This window comes from Myotis nattereri, assembly GCF_964212035.1.
Source record: "Myotis nattereri genome assembly, chromosome: 11".
Classification (NCBI taxonomy): Eukaryota; Metazoa; Chordata; class Mammalia; order Chiroptera; family Vespertilionidae; genus Myotis; species Myotis nattereri.
In genome coordinates, this window is record NC_138086.1 from 26698140 (window position 1) to 26720815 (window position 22676).

At 39.9% G+C, this 22676-nt stretch overlaps 1 protein-coding gene across 1 annotated transcript in view; it reads left to right on the forward strand.

Annotated features, from left to right (window-relative positions):
- Positions 1-14938, forward strand: part of NUP205 (nucleoporin 205) — a gene marked incomplete at its 5' end in the record, with an annotated part of 82641 nt that extends 67703 nt beyond the window's left edge. The window contains 8 exons of the mRNA XM_081102647.1: positions 1417-1493; positions 3088-3216; positions 3430-3556; positions 7494-7660; positions 9134-9257; positions 9721-9849; positions 10394-10467; positions 14192-14938. Coding sequence (XP_080958773.1) covers positions 1417-1493; positions 3088-3216; positions 3430-3556; positions 7494-7660; positions 9134-9257; positions 9721-9849; positions 10394-10467; positions 14192-14344 — 980 coding nt within the window. The 3' untranslated portion in view covers positions 14345-14938. The remainder of the gene's footprint in view (positions 1-1416; positions 1494-3087; positions 3217-3429; positions 3557-7493; positions 7661-9133; positions 9258-9720; positions 9850-10393; positions 10468-14191) is intronic.
- Positions 14939-22676: the final 7738 nt, after the last annotated feature.

Consider the following 22676-nt stretch of genomic DNA (forward strand, 5'->3'; position numbering starts at 1 on the left):
TTTAAGTCCATTTATAACTTTGTGTACCCCATATTGCCTAGCCCAGTACTGGTTATGTCACACCTCCTCAAATACTTATTGGCAGGTTAATTTTTCTATGACCCACAGATATTCTGAAAAGGATTTTGAAGTTGAAAGTGATACTTACGGTACACAGAGTAGTCAGGTGACATTTAACAAAAGGGTCCTATAGAAACTGAGAATTGATGGTCTTTTTAAGTAGAAGCAGCAGTTGATGTGCAGGGGTAAAAAAACAAAACAAAGCCAAAAAAAGTGAATGAATGGGGAATAGCAACACATGTTGCAGAGTACAGAAATTTCGAGGACAAAGGAAAAAGCCGCAGTTCCATGATATGTTGGGTACAAAATCCAGCTTTCAGGGTGGTTAAGATGGGAAAGAAGGGCATAAGAATTACAAGCAGAAAATATTTCAAGAATTTGACATGAACCAGGTTTTTGTCTTATTTTGGAATGTAAGGGAGACTTGACACATTTCAAATAGTGAGGGAAAACCCTCTGTGGCAGGGAGGTTTTAGTATGCTAGAGAAGAAAGTGAATCGGGAGCAGACTCCCAGAGGAGGAGGTGGGCAGGGCTGGCATCTAGTGGAGTCATGAAGCTCAGGTGAGGCATAACAAGCCAGCATGTGCCAGCTCATGAGTATATCCTGTAAGCTTGTGTTGAGGTCATGGGCCAAAAAATCTACAAAGAGGACTGTCATTATAAGGAGCAAAGGCTGAGAGTATAGGCCATGGAGCATATGCTTGGAAATAAGAAATGAATTAAAGAGGTTGTGAAAATGCATAGAAAGTTAGGGTGGCTAAGACAAGTTGAGGTGGGTTCTCCTTAGCATGTCCATAGTCATGGAAGAAAGAAAGAAACCAATGGGAGAATGACCTGTGTGTGGGTTTGCTTGGAGGGCTAAATAGAAATAAAGAGAGTCCGTGGTATTATAAGAAATTGATCAGCTTGATTTAGGAATTTTGAAATGGGTCCAAACTGAGAAGTTGAATGGAAAATTTTGCACATGTGCAAAACTAGTTTGACTAAAGGAAAAGAACAAACCAAATGATGCAATACCTAGAAAAGGTAAAAGAGGTGCATTTTATTCTTAGTGTTTTATATTCTAAACTCTTTTATGAAAAAATAATTTATTGCTGAGTTTAGAAATTTTTAACTTTTATGGCTATAGGTAAAAAGTAGATTTTTCTCAAAAACTTTAAAAAGTGCCTTTTAAAATCACTAATTGATCTAGATCTAGATTGCATATCTAAATTTCTCCAAAATCCTCTTGGTAGAGTCTGTATCTATTTATGCAAATAAAGACTATAAAATAATAGAACTGCTCCTTTTAGCTTCGTAATGTTTTTATTTTCTTGATTATAAAACTACATTTAAAGGCATTCCAAATTTTCTAGGTATATTAAGTGAACTGGATGTTGATGTAAATGAAGGATCTCTAATGGAGCTACAGGGACATATTGGAAGATTCCAGGTAACTGATTCTTATTTCTTTAAAGAGGAGTTGTAACACTTTTAGCAAAATACAACAGTCCCTTCACTCATCCTCCCCAATCTGCTGTCTGGATTTGGGCAAACCCTTTCAACTATTTTAATTGATTCTTGTTATCTCTAAATAACATGCTTATATTGCTACTATGTTGATTATCCAATTTTAGGAATCATCATTGACTTCCCATTGAGGAAGTTAAGAATCTAGATCTCTTTACTCCTTTTCTTCCATCATAATGTATGTGTATTTCTTATTACCCTCTCCCTCCCCTCAAATTCAGCGTAACTATACTATAATTTTGATTAGATCAATGTTTGGTGTTACATTGTTATTACTGTGTAATTGTCATGGACAATATATTACTTTCCTGTGTAACATCGTTTTCCCTAGAATAAGTACTTTTCTTTTTTTATTTGCTTGACTTTTCTGTACCTATTTCTAATTTATTCACAAACTCTTCTCCAGTTGTGTAATTTCCTATCAATATATTCAAACATATTAGATAGCTTATCAATTAGATATCACAGTCTTTCTGGGAGCCCCCTGGCCTGCTTTAATCATCTTCACTTTTTATTGGCTGCAGAATAATTTATGTACTAGAATTTATATACCATTGTTTTTGATACAGTAATTTTTTTAACCAATCCTCTTTTCATAAACTGTTTTTCAAGTTTCCAGAAATAAATGCTGCCTTCAGCATTTTTGCATGCAAAATTTTAAACTATAGATTAAATAACATAGCCAGTATCACTAGGTCCAAGGATATACACATAGTGCATTTTGAGTTATTGTCAAAATGGGTTGCACTCTCACCGACAAAACCCAAATACTCCTTTTTTTCCCCTCAGCCGTTTCACTTTTTTCATTGGTAGGGAGAAAAACATATCTTTGATGAATTATCCATAAGTTGACCTCTTGGACATGTTTTAGTGCATCTGTTTCATCTGTAAGAATAGCAAACAGCCGGTTATAAATGTTAAAAATAGACATAACTGTTTTGACAAAATAAGTGTATATTATAGTTTGTTTTGCTTTATTCAAACTTACTGCTTAAATATCTGTTTAAATAAGGTAATATGGAAGGCAGAAATTGCTACTATCACTCTAGAAATGTGGCCCCTTTTTGAAGTCCCCAGAAGCGGTCATGGGAGTAACAGCCTTTAAATTTGAGCTTTAGTGGACAGTTATCATGGCCGTGCTTGTGAAGATTGTCTTCTGTTTGCCATTTCACTTTGCTTCTCATTGTTTATTGTGTTTTTTTAATGAGTGTGTACCAAGGAATTATTTGGTGTGATACAGAGAATTCTTTGGCAAACACTTAGATTCTAGTTGGGATTCACTCACTGCTAAAAAAATTGATATTCTTGTAATGAGTTGACTGCCAAGCATTAACATTTGCAAAAAGGTGAATTTAATAGTGCTAACTTTAGTTGGCTCCAGTAGAATAAGAAATCAGACGCATTAAAGAGTGATTCCACTCTCCTCTGAGTTTTTCTTTTTTATAGCCCTCAAGAAAGGGAGGCTGCTAATTTTAAACATTTAACTAAATATTAACAAAATATCTTTCCTTTCTTAGCGCCAGTGCTTGGGACTACTAAGTCGCTTTGGTGGCTCTGACAGACTCCGTCAGTTTAAATTTCAAGATGATAATGTGGAAGGAGACAGAGTGAACAAGAAAGATGAAATCGAACTTGCTATGCAACAGGTAAGGGGAGTGAGAACTGTGTACCTATTCTTTAAGGTTTTTATGTTTTAGAAATATTTGATAAAAGTAACATTTGAGTAATTTTATAAATTGATTTATAACTTTTTTTGTCATTTTACAATTTGATCATAACTTTGTTCTTCATATCTGGATTTCCATGGTATTAGGACATTTGGGAGCTCATGTTCTTGTTACTGCTCTTCTCTGTTGTAGATTTGTGCCAATGTCATGGAATATTGCCAGTCACTCATGATGCAGAGTTCCCCCACCTTTCAGCATGCTGTGTGCCTCTTCACCCCGAGCCTGTCCGAAACCATTAACAGAGATGGGCCCCGGCAAGGTGAGCCTTGTTCTTTCTCTCTGTATTTGAGGAATTATGGTAAGTTGTTATGATTATGACAAGCTCTAGTTGGCTCTAGGATAGCGGTTCTTAACCTGTGGGTCGCGACCCCTTTGGCGGTCGAACGACCCTTTCACAGCAGTTGCCTAAGACCATCCTGCATATCAGATATTTACATTATGATTCATAACAGTAGCAACATTACAGTTATGAAGTAGCAACAAAAATAATTTTATGGTTGGGTTACAACATGAGGAACTAACTGTATTTAAAGGGCCAGAAGGTTGAGAACCACTGTCTAGTAAGATGTGATTTTTCTTCCTTTGTGTAACAATGGGAAAATTTTAAACCAACTTTTTAAGAAGGAGTGGTGAGGAGGTACTATTGTCAGACCTGTGGATAGGCTGGGAGCTCGAGAGAATAGAGAAATTCTAGATTTTCTGAGGATAAATCTAGAAGAGTCTTGTGGCCAAAGTATAGTTTTCAATAGTACTTGAGATCCCAAAGGAAGGACCTAGGTTTGGGGAATAAGCTAGCTGGGTGAAAATACGGAAATGTAACAGCCCCATTCTCTCCAAACATATAGTAGACTGATTGATAGCATGTAATCGGTCCCTGAGTCTGTTCATTTAAAAATTGTTTTTTCCTCTTTATTCATTTCCTTAAATATTTTCAGTTGATCTATCTTCAAATTCATTTATTCTTTCCTGAGTCAGCTCCATTTAGCTGTTAAGTATATCCAGTGAATTTTTTATTTCAGAAATGGTATTTTTCAGTTCTACAATTTCCATTTGGTTTTGTGATATCATTTATATTTTTTCTACTGAGATATCCTGTGGTTTTTATTGATTGTGAGCTTATTTTGTTTTCTCTCGGTTAGGATAGTCAGAATAACTACTCTGAAACCCTCATTCACTAATTTCCAACATCTCGTTCATCTGAGATTAGATTTGATTGGTTTTCTTGTCTCTTGAGAATGTCTTCCACTTTCTTAGTTGTCACATGTGGGGTAATTTTAAATTGTATATTACATTCCCTACCAGTGTGCCTGCTTCTGTTCACTCTGGTACCGTCAGGTAGTTGTTTTTGTATTGTGTCTAGGTTTTCTACTTGTTGTCTGGTATGATTTTAATTTGTCATACTTGGAAGCAGAAGTTCTTAATATCTAACAAGTTACCTTTACTTAAAAGATACCTTTCATTCAGCGATTCATTTGGAGAGTAGTCTTACTTAGGTAAGAGTATGTCTTAATGAAATTGAAGAAGTAGCTGTAAAGCTTCATAGTTATATTCTGTGGGATAAATGGGTATTAAACCATTTAGATTGGAGATATAAAACAATGGCTTTGACATAATTAAGCAAATTAATTCTACATAGTTCTAGCTTTGTCCTATATTCAGTAAGTTTGCTTCCAGGAAGATCACTGGAATAAGAAGATGTTGCCCTGGGAGGAGTTCCACTTTAGGGAGATACGGATCCTCACATGTGCTCGCTGGGTGGTTCAGCAGAGGTGAAAGATCATCTTCACCTTGGAATGATTGGCAGTCCTACCCTAAACCCCTCATTCAGAACAGTGGTTTGCATATCACCCAGCAGTGACATTTAACCTCATCCATCCCCTCTCTGTCTGGCAATCTGTGATTGTAGTTCTTGATGAAGACCTGATTACATCAAGAAGGCAATCCCTCTCTTCCCCCCTTAAATCTTAAATTTTTAAAAAACACGAGATTTTCAAACCAATAATTTTGTCATTTATTCTTCAAAAACATTAATCATATGCTAATAATGTATCAGTAGTAATTATTGAGACTTCATTTTAATCTTTCACAAATAATTATCATTCTTTAATCTTTAATACTTAAAGATGAACTTTATGAAGCCATATAAATTGATCTTTATTTTCCCTCAGGCTTTTTAAAGAGTTAACAAGCACATTTTCCTCTGCCAGTTCTAGGCATGGGGGTGGGCAGGTATGTGGTAGGTGTGAGAACACTCAGTTATAGAGAGGCACTTGAACCTACTGGTTAAGAGCACAGTAGGTGACGAACTGCCTAGATTTGTGTCCCAGTTCTATAAGTGACTGTTTGTATGACTTCAGAAAATTCACTTACCCTCTTAGTGCCTCAGTTTCTTTATTTGTGAAATAGCAAATAAATGAATGCTCCAATGAATGACTGTAAGGATTAAATGTGTTACTATATGTAAAGTGTTTGAGAACAGTGCCTGGCCCTTAGCAATACCTAAATGTTAGCTGTTATTATTTTTATTATTGTTGTTGTTATCATTTAGTATATTTACTATTACTTGTGATCCAGGGACCCTTTCCTATAGCACCTCTATTGCCAGACCTCATGATCTTTCCTGTGGAATCTGTTTCTGTAGTCAAATTTCTTAGGAGCCATCTTCATCTGATGTCTATGTCTGATAGCCTATGAACATTTGTCTTTTCTAGACTTGAGCATGTCAGTGTGAGAACTCCTAAAATGCTATGGGGTATTCTTAGCATTAGACTATCCTCTTTGTAGATATCTTCCTACCAGGGGAGATACCACACAAATGTTAACTGGGGACCAGGGTACATAAGTTCACCAGGAGGAGGCTCTGTGTAGATGTGATAACCTGTATCATCTTCACTGAAGACTGGAATGGAAACCTGAAATCAGATGTGTTTGGGATATCCTGGTTGCTGTCAGCACCCACTGATACAGGGCTGTTTTCTCTCTTCCCCTCCACATGAAGACCCATGAGATCTGACTTTGGAGCAAAGTTAAGGGAGGCGGTAGTGAAGGAAGCAAATGCTGATCTCTCCTTTACTGTACATGGCAGTTAGGGCCATTCAACAAAGATGTCTCCAAATTGAACCTGAAGTTGCTAAGGTGTTTCTGAAGAAATTCCTCAGTCATAGAGGAAAGTGCTCTGTTTGCCCTCACAGGCTGTCTGTAGAGTAGCAGTGGTATTTTCTCTAGCTCTTCCCTCTGCAGGCACCTTTTCTGACATTTCGCCGTTCCTGTACCTTCATCAGAAGGTGATCAAGTCAAAGGCAGATCATCTTGTTTTGCTACCCAAATGGATTTACTGTGGTAAAAGACTCATTAAAATTCAAATCCAATGCTGTCCTATAATAATGAAACCCTAATATACAAATCAACCGAACAATGGAACAACCGGTTGCTATGATGTGCACTGACCACCAGGGGGCAAACACTCAACGCAGGAGCTGCCCCCTGGTGGTCAGTGCATTCTGAGGCAGCACTAAGGACCCTTTAGGGGATGTCCAACTGCCGTCTTAGTCCCGCTCCCCGCCAGCAGGCCGACATCCCCCGAGGGGTCCTGGATTGTGAGAGGGCTCAGGCCCAGCTGAGGGACCGCCCTCCCTCCCCCCAAGTGCATGAATGTTGTGCACCGGGCCTCTAGTTTTTGAATATTTTAGTTGGTATTTTCCTTCTTTCTTTGGAAGAATGACTTTGAGCTGGGAATTCAGCAACCAGAAAGATGCAGGCCGGCAATGAACCCATGTAACTAGAGCAGTAGGGTGAGGCAGGAGTTACTCACCTGGGGTCAGGAAACTCCAAACTTGTGTATATGGTCTGGGGGTTGGGGTTTGGGGTGGGGAGATGGGAATAAAGGTTTATAACTAACATAGAATTCTGAAAGACATCTTTAGTCAGGAAAGGGTAAGCTCTATCTGTGTCAATTGTCACATTTCCTTATTCTCTCAAGGTCTTCAGCCTTATGTTCACCCCTGATTATGGACTCAGAGTAGCTCCTAGCCACTCCTTTGAACTGTCAATGGTATTTAAAAGTAGTCTTGGGTTGGTTTTAATAATAGTTTACATGCCCTTAAATTCCTGGGCATCCCTTGTTTAAAACAGGTCATTTGAAATACATATAAAATGCTTACACGTGGAACATTGTTTTTTATCATCAACTCTGTTAGATACCCAAGCTCCAGTAGTTCCATATTGGCGCCTGCCTGGTTTGGGCATTATTGTCTACCTACTGAAACAGAGTGCTAATGATTTCTTCAGCTACTATGACAGTCATCGGCGGAGTGTCAACAAGTTACAGAATGTAGAGCAACTTCCACCAGATGAGATAAAAGAGGTATGAATCTTATAATGGGCTGTGAAGCCACTGACTTTACTAATAAGTACCAGGGTACTGATGTCAGACTTGTGAGTAAAGATGACGTACGCAGTGAGACAAAGGGAATTGAAATTATTCCTCTGTGTGACTTGAAGAAGAGTCCCTCACCTTAGCGCCACGCCTTGTAAGCATAGACTCTTGAATGAAAGACAGTGAAGTTACACCTGTTCAAGAAAACCACCTGCCACCAGCAGAATGGCAGCTGGCCTTTGTGTAAGATAATTTATACTCTAAAGTCTGTGCTGAGAAACAGGCTTCTACTCCAGGTGCTTATTCAGTAAATGTGATATCCTTAGGTAAGATGTCTCTACCTTCAGTATCTTCAGTACCTGTTTAGTAAAATTTTCAGACAAGGAGGTGGAGTAACAGATGTGACTGCCTGCTCTCAGATACCCAGAATCATTCCCTGGCATTTATTGCAGCTAAAGATGCTGAATTGCCAGGCTTGCTCCCTAAGTAGCCTGCCATCTTTCCCATTTGGCACAGGGATCTCTTGGCACTGCTGCAGCTTCCTCTGTTCTATGGCAGCCTGGGCCATTTTACCACTCCTGGTTTTCACCAGCTTTCCTAAAAAACTCTTCAGAGTAGTCAATGCCTACTCCCTCTTGCCACTCTTCTGATAATCACAGGGAACCTTTCTTGAGTGTTTATAATGTGCCAGGCCCTAGCTACAAGTTCTATGAATGAATATATGAGGCAAATGTTGTTCTCATTTCTTTGATGAGGAAACTGAGGCACTGGAAGTTTGAATGCCCAAAGCCCTAGCTAGCAAGTCCACATTGAGTCAGGAGTTACTGACTGGGTTCAGGTAGTCCTGAAAGTGAGTGACTTACGTCAGGCAGCCCTTCCCCCCTCATGCCAGCTTATGGGCGATGCCAGTACTCGCAAGAGGAACTGTAGCATCATAATAAAGTACATGACCTTTCACTGTCCCCACTTCAGTACACCCTCTGCCAGAGACAGTGTCTGAATTTTAATTGAATCATGTGCTTATAGGTCTGCCCAACAGAGTGGTGACCGCAGAGGTTCCGGTTGGTGATCATGTTTTTTATGCTCTAGAAGTCTACTTTACATTTTCTTCAGAAGATATGTGACAGCTGTTAAAGAAATGCTGCATGGCATTGTTACACCTGCTGCTGAAAAAACCTGCTGTTCTCTTCTGTCTTAATTTGACAGGAAATTCAGGGTTGATTAGAAATGTCTGTTTCAGGGACAGGACTTTTTCAAAAAGTAACAGATGAATATTCATTTGTAATTCGACTGCTTCATTTTTTTGTTATTAGCTTCCTAATTAGAAAGTGACTTTTCCCTGCCAGGATGTTTAGATTTATTTGAATGTTTTTCACAGTGCTTATCACAAGCAACCCTCTTATAGTACATTTTTGTTACAGTTGTGTCATTTTTAATACTGCATTTGTTTCTTTTTCTTAGTTGTGTCAGTCTGTGATGCCTGCTGGTGTTGATAAAATCTCCACTGCCCAGAAATATGTTCTAGCAAGACGGCGTTTGGTGAAGCTGATCAACAATCGAGCTAAACTGCTTTCCCTTTGTTCTTGTATCCTTAGCAAAATCACAGTGGGACTTGACCTTTAAGAGAACCTGCCAATGTAGGAACTGTTTACTTATTCTCATGTTATTTGGGCATCAAAACCATATAGAAAGGGCCATAATTACTGTTCATTTTTTCCCCAGTAAATGCCTGATATATTTCAAAATAGAGTTATTTTTCCTTTAGAGTAACTAATAAGCCTGATAATGTACAGAACCTTTCTGTCTGGACAGGAGACAAGGACACTGGAGACTGCTGGCACAGTGCCCCCGGTCCCCACCTCCTTCTCAGCACGTCTTGCTGCTTCTGGGGAGACGTCTTCTGGCTTCCGTGGAGTCATACCCCTGGCTGTTTACTGAGGCTGTGGGTACATCACTAGGTGGTGCAGTCCCCTTTTTTCTCCTCCTCAGAAACTGGTTTGTAAAAAGCACCTGTTGAGATTGTTTTCCTTTACTTGAGCTCTCTGTAGTTATCATAGAGACCTGCCTATTTATTCTTTGGCGCCACCTGGAGTACTACTTGTTACATTGCACACCCACGGATTCTCAAGATTCTTTGTTTGCCTCCAGGACATTGTTAAAAAGCAGAAGGCTACAAGGTAAACATTATTCTGCAAATTAATGAACCATAAATGCCTTTGGATTTCAGTGCCTTGAAAAACTAGTCACATTTTAATTATTTTCTGTGTCTAGGTTATTAACAGTTGATTGGATAATCGAGAGCTACTTAGGTATTAGGCATAGCTTGACTTTATACTTTACTTCTAGCCGTGGGAAATTGTGCAGAGCATAAAAGCATCTTAGCAGCTGCTCCTCAACTTCTTTCAGTTAAGAGGTGAGCCAGCTCCAGCGTCCCCTGCTCACAAGTAACTGTCCGAAAGAATGGAAGTGGGTCAGCCGAGGCCAGAGTTCTCGTTGCTGGAGTGAGCCTCTCTCATTGATGAGAATGTATTGGGTCCCTTGGGGGAAAACAGAAGACAAGCTTTTGAGCCCTGGCCCAGACCATCGAAATGCTTCCCGGGGGCTTCCATGAACTGAAAATTGAAATCAGGTTCTCATCTTGACCCATGTTTTCCATGGCACTGTGGTTCATTGTCTCCAGGTTCTTCCACTGTGTTGTTTGAGTATGTCTTTTGTCTCTAGATTCTTTTGCTTCAGAAGCCAATATGGATTTTAGAAGTGGACTGACAGTAGTGAGCCAACATGACATAGACCAGGTAACGTTCAATTCTATGCTCTTTTTTAATTTCTGAAAGGAAAAAGGAGAAGTCTAGTATGTTAGTAAGACTGTAATTTTCAGGATGTATACAAAGGCCAGATTTGAATTCTGGCATGGCCACCTAACAGCTATTGACGTGGAACAACTTACTTAACTTCTGAGCCTCCATTTTCTCATAGAAAAATGGAAGTGATAGTGCAACTTCAGAGAATTTTTTCAGAATTAACTGAGGTTTCATATTTGAGACTCCTAGGATAGTGCCTGGAACCTAGTAAGAGTTAAGTAATTGGTAGGCATTAAGATCTAGAAATTTCCAATTTTTTTATTAACTTTGTAGAATTTTTAGGCACAAATTAACAACGCTTAAATTTCAGAAAATTTAATGGAGAGATTGTGAGTAGCCATTAAAAATTTAACTCCAGTAGACTATCATATTGTACAGTCATGTGTCGTTTAACGGCAGGGATACATTTTCAGAAGTGTGTCGATAGGCAATTTTGTGGTTGTGCGAACATCATAGCATGCACTCCCACAAACCTAGATGGTATAGCCTACTGGATACCTAGGCTATATGGCACTGTTACATGGCATGGCATTGAACCTGTTGCTACTGGGCTACAAACCTGTACAGGTACCATGTTACTGTACAGGATACTGAAGGCAGTTTTAACCCAATGGTATTTGTGTATCTAAACATATCTAAATATAGTAAAGCAACAGTAAAAATATGCTATAAAAGATAAAATGGTACACCTGCATAGAGCACTTACCATGAATGGAGCCTGCAGGATGGGAAGTTGGTCTGGGTGAGTTAGTGAATGAGAGGTAAGAGAATGTGAAGGCCTAGAGCAGTGGTCGGCAAACTCATCAGTCAACAGAGCCAAATATCAACAGTACAACGATTGAAATTTCTTTTGAGAGCCAGATTTTTTAAACTTAAACTATATAGGTAGGTACATTGTTATTAACTTAATTAGGGTACTCCTAAGGCTTAGGAAGAGCCACACTCAATGGGCCAAAGAGCCGCATGTGGTTCGCGAGCCACAGTTTGCCGACCACGGAACTAGGGCATTACTGTACATTCCTGCAGGCTCTAAACCCTGTACACTTAGGCTACACTAAACTATTTAAGTTTTTTTTTTGTTCAATAAGTTATTGTGACATTTTTACTTCTAAATTTTTAAAAACTTTTTTAATCCTTTGTAATAACACTCAGCTCAAAACACAAACTGTATAGCTGTATAAAAATATTGTTATGTCCTTATTCTATAAGCTTTAAGCATTTTTCTGTTTATTTACTGTTAAACTTTTTTGTTAAAGACTAAAACAGAAGCATACACATTAGCCTAGCCCAGGGGTGGGCAACCCCTGGCACACGTGCCAAACATGGCACACCAGTAACTTTTGCTGGCATGCGAAACCCTCTCTTTTAATCTTCCATTTACAATTTTTTTCTTAATATCGACTTTTTTATTTTTCAGATAAATTCAGTGTAGGTGCATCTTAGATAAATAAATAATTTTACATAACATGTATACATTAAAAAAATAAATGTATTTTTCATCATCATATACTGTGTTTTTGTCGCTCGAATGAATTTTATTATTTCTTCAAGGTTCTTCACATACGTACACCTTAAGAGATATCCAGTAGGTGTAACATGTTCTCAAAAAATTAGGGTTGGCACGCAGAAGAATTTTGAGTCAGAGATTTTGCAGGTTTTGGCACGCACTTACAAAAAGGTTGCCCACCCCTGGCCTAGCCAGTGGTCGGCAAACTCATTAGTCAACAGAGCCAAATAACAACAGTACTTCTTCAAAATAGACTCACCCAGGCCGAAAACTGACTTCTGTGCATGGGCCACGAAGTTTCAGTCACACTGTACGTGCACCCGCATGTGGTATTTTGTGGAAGAGCCACACTCAAGGGGCCACAAAGCCGCATGTGACTCGCGAGCCGCAGTTTGCCGACATCGGGCCTAGGCCTACACAGGGTCAGGACCACCACTGTCACTGTATCTCACCTCCACGTCTAGTCCCACTGGCGGTCTTCAGGGGCAGTACATGCATGGAGCTGTCATCTCCTGTGATAACAGTGTCTTCTGCAATCCCTCCTGAAGGACCTGCTTGAGGCTCTTCTTGAGGAGGTGTCATTCTTTTCAGAAATACATCCCTGGTGGTTTTTGGTTTCTTTTCTTTTTTTCATCATAGATTTGACTGTTAGCAGATAATGTACTATGAGCATCCCTTTTTCTATTAACAATGGCAATGAAGACAATAGGTGATAGAAATTTTTCAGCTTCATTACAGTCTTACAGGACCACTGTCACACATGCAGTCTGACATTGACTGAAAGGCATTATGTGGCACATGACTGTATAGGGCATTATGTACCTAGTAACCCCTTGATCAGTAGTGTTGAAATTGAATGAAGAACATTTCAAAAGCAATTAAAATGAAAACCTCATATGAAACAAATACAAAGTCTTAGGAACAAAGCAGTTATCAGGATGTGTAATATTAAGGAAAATGAATTATAACCTGATCTGCTCCTAGGCAGCTAAAATTTGTGTTCTTGGCCATGATTTGATAAAACCTGTGGCTGAAGGTTGGGCCTTATCCAGGAAAAAGGGGCAGAGTCACAGCATTTTTCAGACCCACACTTAGCCAGACCTTGTAGATACCATGCCTAGTCCTGACTGCATTTGCCTCCTAGTGACATTATAACTAATTTATTTCTTGGTGTGGTTTGTGTAGGGAAGCTAATGTTAGTGAAGCCATGTGCAGAATTAGCTAAAGAGTAGATCTTCCTTGCCGAAGCCGGTTTGGCTCGGTGGATAGAGCGTCGGCCTGCGGACTGAGAGGTCCCGGGTTCAATTCTGGTCAAGGGCATGTACCTGGGTTGCGGGCACATCCCCAGCGGGGGATGTGCAGGAGGCGGCTGATCGATGTTTCTCTCTCATCGATGTTTCTAACTCTCTATCTCTCTCCCTTCCTCTCTGTAAAAAATCAATAAAATATATTTAAAAAAAAAAAAAAGAATAGATCTTCCAGAAGATGTCTAATAATTATATGTTGACTTCATGACTGTTTCATTAGACTGGTCTATTATAAAGTTAGTAGACATGCAGGATTAATAAATAACCTCACTCTGTGCTTTAATTTAAATGTAAAATCAAAAGCAGGTAGATTCACCTAATTTAGTATTTGATTTTACCTTTTCAGTGTAATACCAAAAAGATCCATCTGGAACTACATAGGCGTTCTAAAATACACCTGAGGTCTAAAGTGTATACCAGATTCCCTTCCCCCTCTTATAAAGTAAAAGCATGTACATTTTTGTCTTTTTAAATTGTATAATGAAGGAAAAGGAAAAGTTCTTTCCAATGTATCCTTTGTTTGGTTCTCCCGAGGCATCCACTCAGTAACTTCTGGTTTGGCCCTTCAGGAAGTGTTTTTGCACATATGTCTACATGTCAACAGCAGCATCAGCAGTTGTTATTTAAAGGAGATTTTAAATTTTACACATTTTTATAAGAAAAGAAAGAGGGTGGAAATAGTATGAATAAATTCTAGGGTGGAAAATGTGATTTTTAAAAAAATTTGGTACATGAGAAAGGACAACATTAAAAGATTCAAAGGTATTTTAAATTGGAAGACAGAATAAAAGAAATATTTGAGAATGCGGTTTTAACAATGAAATGTCCTCTGTGTTACTTCTAGCTTCAGGCTGACGCCATCAGTGCTTTTGGAGAATCACTACAAAAGAAACTTCTGGACATTGAAGGATTATATTCAAAAGTTCGATCTCGCTATAGTTTCATACAAGCTCTTGTCAGACGTGTCCGAGGCCTATTGAGGATATCACGGAACTGAGAGCCGTTCTTATTACACTCTTCTAGGGAAGAGATGAACTGGGGAAAACTCTCCTTTTTATAGATTAATTTCTCTCTAAATTATGACCAAAAATATTTTGCTATTTCTTTCTTTATACATGCACATTTTTTTCCTGTAAACCTCTTTGCCCGGTTTCATCCTTACTAGTAAAAAAATAAACACTTTTTAAAAAAACAAACAAAACAAATGTATGGTTAATCTTCTGAAATTTTAGCTAAAAAATGGTCAACATCATTGATAAAGTATAAACTTTGCACAGTGGTGGTTTTTCCCTAAGGATAGAATTCTGAATGCTAAATTAAAGACATAGTCTGGAAATTCTCTTTTTTCTCTCTTTGTACCTACATTACACTTCCATACTATTTAGGATTGCTCCATGAGGCAGAGTGGATAATAAACTATAGCCACACTCCTTAGTAGAATAGTGTACTTAGAAATGTCTCAAAAAGTCAAGTCATGTCTTTCCTAAAATTTTTCTTTTCTGAATTTAAATGACAATAATTTTCATTTGTTCTTTAGAAATGATTGAGAAATTTCTGTAATTATATTTCTCATAAAATATGATCATTATAGCAAAAGAATTGCATAATCAACTCTCTATTTCTTGCTCAATTGTATTTATGTTCAAGTGACTACATCATCTGAAAATCCATTTTTCCCTTTCTGGCCACCAATTATTTCAGCCTTGTATACAGGAGAGACTGCTGAGAGGGGAAAGAGTCTTGACTCCCTTGTACTAGCAGAAAATGAATTCTTAATTCCGAAGTGTTGCTTTTACTTTTAATCTCATAATGACATTTCCATAGTTTTATATATATACTAGAGGCCTGCTGCACAAAAATTTGTGCACTGGAGGGGGGGGGGGTCCCCTCAGCCCGGCCTGTGCCCTCTCGCAGTCTGGGACCCCTCGGGGGATGACCACTTGCTGGCTTAGGCCTGCTCCCCGGAGGATTGGGCCTAAGATGGCAATCAGACATCCCTCTGGCAGCCCGGCAGCCCTCGGGGGATGTCCACTTGCCAGCGGGGAGCAGACCTAAGCTGCAGTCAGACATCCTTAGCACTGCTGAGGAGGCAGAAGAGGCTCCCACCACCACCGCTGTACTGGCAGCCATCAGCCTGGCTTGTGGCTGAGCAGAACTCCCCCATGTGAGAGCGCACTGACCACCAGAGGGCAGCTCCTGCATTGAGTGTCTGCCCCCTGGTGGTCAGTGTGTGTCATAGTGACCAGTCATTCCCAGTCTTTCTGCTGTTAGGTTCAGTTTGCATATTACCCTTTTACTATATAGGATAGAGGCCTGGTGCATGGGTGGGGGCCGGCTGGTTTGCCCTGAAGGGTGTCCCGTATCAGGGTGGGGGTCCCTCTGGGGTGCCTGGCCAGCCTGGGTGAGGGGCTAATGGCTGTTTTCAGGCTGGCCACACCCCCGTTAGGGTGGGGGTCTCCACTGGGGTGCCTGGTCAGTCTGGGTGAGGGGCTGAGGGCTGTTTTCAGGCTGGCGGGCGACTGAAGCTCCCAGCCTCTCCTTTTTTTCTATTCTGGGATATACTTACCTTCTATAATTGAAGCATTGTTGCTTTCTGGCTCAGAGCCAGGCCACGGCAGGCGGGGAACCTTGGCTTCCTCCATCACTGGAGCAAGCAAGCCTCATTTTTGCTTCAGCTGCGTGGCTGCCGGCCGCCATCTTTGTTGGCAGTTAATTTGCATATCATCCTGATTAACCAATGGGAAGCATAGTGGAAGTACGGTTAATTACCCTTTTTGTCTTTTATTAGATAGGAGATATATATGTATTTCAGCGAGGAAGGGAGAGGGAGACATAGAAACATCAATGATGAGAGAGAATCATTGACCGGCTGCTTCTTGCATGCCCACCACTGGTTACAAGCCCGAAACCCCATCATGTGCCCTCACAATAAACGAACTGTGACCTCCTGGCTCATAGGTTGATGCTCAACCACTAGGCTACACCAGCTGGACTCCATGGCTTTTAAGCATCTTTTTAAAATGGCTTTGTCATTGTTACATTTTGAAATTAATTTACTGCACTTATAGCACTAATTTTTAGCTGTTAATAAAGAGAAGTCTTAGAGGGGAGTGAATGAATAAGTAAGTGGATCCAAAATTTAGTAATAATTAATGACTGTTACTCAACTGGTCAGGAATATGGCCATCTTTATCATCTGGAACACAGGCAGGAACCTACATAATCAGAAAAGAACCTGGGGCACAGAATCAAAGCATTTTATAAGCCTTGGACAGACAGAGATATTAGCTAAATTTGGAATTAAGATTTTTAATTTACTGACTTCATAACTTGTTTTCCCGTTTCTTCCAAAATTGCAGCCAACTGTGGATGAGAAGTTGAGGCCATGAAGATTGTGTGTGTGTGTGTGTGTGTGTGTGTGTGTGTGTGTGTGGTGGGGAGGAATATGGGTTGGGGTGGGGGGAACAGGAAGAATTGCTGCTGCGTGTGCTGCTCAAAAGGCTGGCCAGAAGCACCGTTTGTATAATCAGTCCAGTGGGGACATGTGACTGACTGCATTCTGTTCCTGTGTGAAGAGAGACTGCTGGGGCAGTGTGTGCTCTTAGGGGATAAGTTCATCTATTCCTTCAAATAAGCAAAAGATCTTAATGTATTGTTTTTATTGAGTTGATCAGTTTTGTGGGGTTAGAAAATTAAAAAGAGGTGAGTACCTTCCTTGTCATTCTTAGAGTTTTTATAAAATGGTGATACATAACTATATGGCTGAACTTTAAGCTCTACATGCTGTTTGTACACAACCTAGCCTTTTCTAAATATTTGTCTATTGGTTTCCCAACTTATTTTGAAAAATTTTGAATCTTCACTAATGTTGAGAGTAAAGGGCAGGGCACCCATACACCTTTCACCTGGCTTCACCAGTTAACTATATATATATAGTTTCAACTATATATATAGTTTCAACGATTTGAAATACAAAGAAGCATATATATATAGATTGATTTCAGAGAAGAAGGGAGACGGAGAGAGATATAGAAACATCAGTGATGAGAGAGAATCATTGATCAGCTGCCTCCTGATGCCCCCTACTAGGGATTGAGCTTGCAACCTTAGTATAGGCCCTGACTGGGAATCAAACCCTGAGCTACTGATTCATAGGTCTGAGCCATGCCAGCAGGCTTACCACTTAACATTTTGCACATTGCTTTAGCTCTTTTTTTCTTTTCTTTTTTTTCAGAATGACTTGGTTAAGCCTGTGTTTGTTTGTTTTTAAATTAAATCTTTATTGTTCAGAATATTACAGTTCTTCTTTTTCCCCCATAGCTCCTCTCCACCCGGTTCCCACCCCACCCTCTGCCCTTACCCCCCCCCCCCACTGTCCTCATCCATAGGTGCACGATTTTTGTCCAGTCTCTTCCTACACCCCCCACACCCCTTCCCCCCTGAGGATTAATTGTCAGTCCACTCCCTTTCTATGCCCCTGATTCTATTATATTCACCAGTTTATTCTGTTCATCAGATTATTTATTCACTTGATTTTTAGATTCAATTGTTGATAGATATGTATTTGTTGTTCTTAATTTTTATCTTTACCTTTTTTCTTCTTCCTCTTCTTAAAGGATTTCAGCATTTCATATAATACTGGTTTGGTGGTGATGAACTCCTTTAGCTTTTTCTTATCTGTGAAGCTCTTTATCTGACCTTCAATTCTGAATGATAGCTTTGCTGGGTAAAGTAATCTTGGTTGTAGGTTCTTGGTATTCATCACTTTGAATATTTCTTGCCACTCCCTTCTGGCCTGCAAAGTTTTTGTTGAGAAATCAGCTGACAGTCATATGCGTACTCCCTTGTAGGTAACTAACTGTTTTTCTCTTGCTGCTTTTAAGATTCTCTCTTTGTCTTTTGCTCTTGGCATTTTAATTATGTTGTGTCTTGGTGTGGTCCTCTTTGGATTCCTTTAGTTTAGGGTTTTCTGAGCATCCTGGACTTGTTAGTCTATTTCTTTCACCGGGTAGGGGAAGTTTTCTGTCATTATTTCTTCAAAGAGGTTTTCAATATCTTGCTCTCTCTCTTCTTCTGGCACCCCTATAATTTGGATGTTGGTACGCTTGAAGCTGTCCCAGAGGCTCCTTACACTATCTTCATATTTTTGGATTCTTTTTTCTTTTTGTTTTTCCGGTTGGGCGTTTTTTGCTTCTTTGTATTTCAAATTGTTGACTTGATTCTTGGGATCCTCTAGTCTGCTGTTGGATCTCTGTATAATATTCTTTATTTCAGTCAGTATATGCTTAATTTCTAGTTGGTCCTTTTTCATATCCTCGAGGATCTCACTAGATTTATAGAGGGTCTCTCTAAATTTGTCGGCAGTTTCTAGAAAATTCTTGAAAAACCTTATAAGGGTGGTTTTGAATTCTATATCCAGTAGTTTGCTTTCCTCCATTTCTGTCATTTGTGACCTGTTTCTTTGTCTCTGAATTTTGGCTGCTTCCCTGTGTTGGTAGAGTGGCTTTGTGTGCTAGGTGTCCTAGAGGGCCCAGTGGCTCAGCCTCCCCAATTACCTTAGGTGGACACTCTTGGTGCACCCCTTTGTGGGCTTTGTGCACAGTCTTCTTGTAGTTAAGCCTTGATTGTTGTAGGTATCACTGGGAGGAATTGACCTCCAAGCCAATTGGCTGTGAGAATCAGCTGTGGTTATGGTGGGAGAACTTCTGTGCTGGAGACACTCTTATGGGGCAAGACTTGCTTCAGTGGGGCTTTGGTGCTCACTGAATCTGCCCCCTGAGTGTGTCCCTTATGGATCTGAGGAGCTGTAATCTGGATGGTCCCACTCTGACCACTGGGTACACTGGCTCTTGGACCTCTAAGGAGGTCTAATTTAGCCTCTGCCTGAGGCTACCCAGTAGGAGCTAGAGAGAGATCTGCAGATTCCTTTTCTTTGTTTGGGATTTGGAGGTGCCCAGATGAGGCCTAGCTGTGAAGCAATGCAAGCCGCTGTGGGGCCTTTGGCCTTCTTTTGAATGTTCTGGGTCTCTCTGACCCAGCTGCAGTTAGTTAGGTAATTTTAGATTGTAAAGGGCCAGGGCATTCATATGCAAAAGCCTCTGCACACAGCTTGGGTGGGGCGGGGTCTCAGGGAATCAACAGGGCAGAGCAAACAGCTATGGCTGATCCTCAGCCCTGCCCTAAGAGGCCCTGGGTCTTAGTGCCCTGCAGTAATCGCTGCAAGCACCTCTGAGAGAAAGCCGCCCTCGAGTTCCGACCGATGCCAGACAGTCCAGTTTCTCCCCATATGATTCTGGGTCCCCAGATACTCGCCTGGAACTGGCGTTCAGAGCAGTGACTCCCTCCTGATTGAAAAAGACAACTGCGTCCTCAGTTTCCAGCCCTTTCCCCACGTGCCTCTGTACCTCTGCACTTTACTTTCACACCTCCTCTTAGTCTCAGTGTGCTTTTCTCTTTCCTTCTAATTGTAGAATTTCCACTCAGTCAGCCTTCCTGTTGTTCTGGATGATGTCCGTTTTGTCTTTTGTATTTTTGAAGTGGTTGTGCGAGGCAGCAATTCTAGGTGTTTACCTATGCCACCATCTTAGTTTCTTCCTAAGTCTCTGCTTTAGCTCTTTTATATGTGTACTAGAGACCCGGTGCACAAATTCATGCATGGGTGGGATCCCTCAGCCTGGCTGGCAATCAGGGCCAAGGGGCCAATTGGGCAGGCCGACCAGGGGAGGGACTGTGGGAGGTTGGTTGGCCACAGGAGGTTGGCTGTGGGATGGCACTGACCACCAGGGGGCAGCTCCTGCATTGAGCATCTGCCCCCTGGTGGTCAGTGTGCACCATAGCTGTTGTTCGGTCGTAACGGTTGCTTAGGCTTTTATATATATAGATATATTGGGTTTCTTCCTTAACTATTTGAAAGCCGGTTACAGACATCATGGCACTTTTTCTGTAATATATCAGCAAATAAGAACACGGATATATCTTTCCTAATCACAATACCATTATCACACAAGACATTTGACAATACAATTTTCTAATACTCAGTTCGTATTTAATTATCTTCAATTGCCCCCAAAATGTTTTTTCAAACTTTTTTTCTTCTACAGGATTTCAACAAGAATCACACATTAGCCCTGCCAGTATGGCTCAGTGGTTGAACCAGTAGAATACTCAATTGGCAAGAATACTATCATTCTACAGGTGATATCATGCCCTCCGCATATCATATCAGGGGGGACATATCAGTTTGTCCCTTTATATTGTTTGATCACTTAGTTTAGGTAGTGTTTGACACATCTCTCCATTGTAAAGCTGGTTTTCCCATTGTTATGAATAACCTGTGGGTTGATCTTTGAGACTGAATATCTTGTTTCCAAAATAAAACATTTTGACTTATTCTTTTCTATTTAAAAGATATTGTGTACTGTTTCAACCATACAAATAACATAATCTAATTAACATGCAGGTGCCCACTCTATCTTGTCATATGCCTGGTTTGATCAAATCTTAATCATATTTGCTCTGTATCTCTTTCTATCTCTCTATCTCTACCTCTATCTTTATCTATCTCTGTCTCGGTAGATAAAACTGAGGCATCAGTGAACTCCCTGATCTTATTCCTTTACTTCCCTCCCAGAGGTGACCATTGTCAAGAATTCATGGTTGATCTTTGTCATTTATATGTGTGTATTTTTAGGCAGTAAAAGGTACTGTTTTACAGGTTGTTTGTTAATCTTTATGTGTCATACTTATGGGGCAATTTGCAGGTTGCCTTTTTTGTTCAACATTGTGTTTTTAAAAAATTTCTCATACTTGTTTATTGTAAGTATTGAATAGTATTATCACATTTAACAAATACCCTAAAACTTATTAACTCCACTGGGGTAGACTAATATATATTAAAGTTCCCAATATTTTGCTATTATAATATTTGGCTGCAATGATAATTATCATGTGTGTCTCCTTAGGTCAGAGATATGACATGTAAGAGGGCTTCTCTGGATTTTGCAACTAGAAATGGAAATCCTGGGTTGGAGATTCAGAGCTTTAATTTCACTAGACATTGCAATATTTTTCTTAGTGTTTGCACCCATTTATTCCTGCCCATGGAGTGAGGGTTCCTGTTGGTCTACATCAGCAATAACAGTTTCTAAAAAATATATTTTTATTGATTTCCGAGAGGAAGGGAGAGGGGGAGAGAGAAACACCGATGATGAAAGAGAATCAATCATTGATTGGCTGCCTCCTGCATGCCCCCTGGGGTTTGGGCCCACAACCTGGGCATGTGCCCTTGACCAGAAAAGAACCTGGGACCCTTCAGTCTGCAGGCTGATGCTCTATCCACTGAGCAAACAAGCCAAGGCAACAAAAACAGTTTCAATTCTCAAAATAGAGGAAGATACAATAAAATTGAGAGGAAGATACAGATTTCCCATATACTCGCGATCTCCATACATGCATAGCCTTCCCCATTATTAACATCACCAGAGTGGTACATTTTTACTGCAGACCCTATATTGACACATCATAATCACCCAAAGCCCATGGTTTTTTATCTTAGGGTTCACTCTTGGGTGGGGGGTGCATTCTGTGGATTTGGACAAATGTATAATGAGATATATCCATCACTGAAATATACAGAGTATTACTAGTGCCCTAAAAATCTTATGTACTCTGCCTGTTCATGTATCCATATCCCACCCCCTCCCTGGCAACAAATGACCTTTTTATTGTTTCCATAGATTTGTCTTTTCCATAATTTCATATAGTAGAAATCATACAGTATGCAAGCTTTTTAAATTAGCTTCTTTTACTTAGTAATAAGCTTCCTCAACTTTTCATTGCATGGTAGCTTTTTTTTTTTTTTTTTTTTTTTTTTTTTTTTTTTTTTTTTTTTTTTTTAGTGCTGAATAATATTCCAGTGTCTGGATGTACTACAGTCATTATCCATTCACCTATTGAAGGACCTCTTGGTTGTTTCCAAGTTTTGGTAATTATGAACAAAGTTGCTATAAAGACCCCTGTGTAAGTTTTTATGCGAACATAAGTTTCCAACACCTTTGGGTAAATACCAAGGAGCAAAATTGCTGCATTATATGGTAAGAGTATGTTTACTTTTGTAAGAAACTACTAAACTGTCTTCCAAAGTGGCTGTACCTTTTTGATTCCCACCAACAATGTGTGGGAGCTCCTGTTGCTCTGCATGTTCCCTCGCATTGGTGTTAGCGTTCTGGACTTTGTCCAGTCTAATAGGTGTGTAGTGGTTTCTCATTTTGATTTGCATATCCCTGGTTATCAGGCTGATTTTTATTGTTGGGTGTTGAGTTTTTTGTACA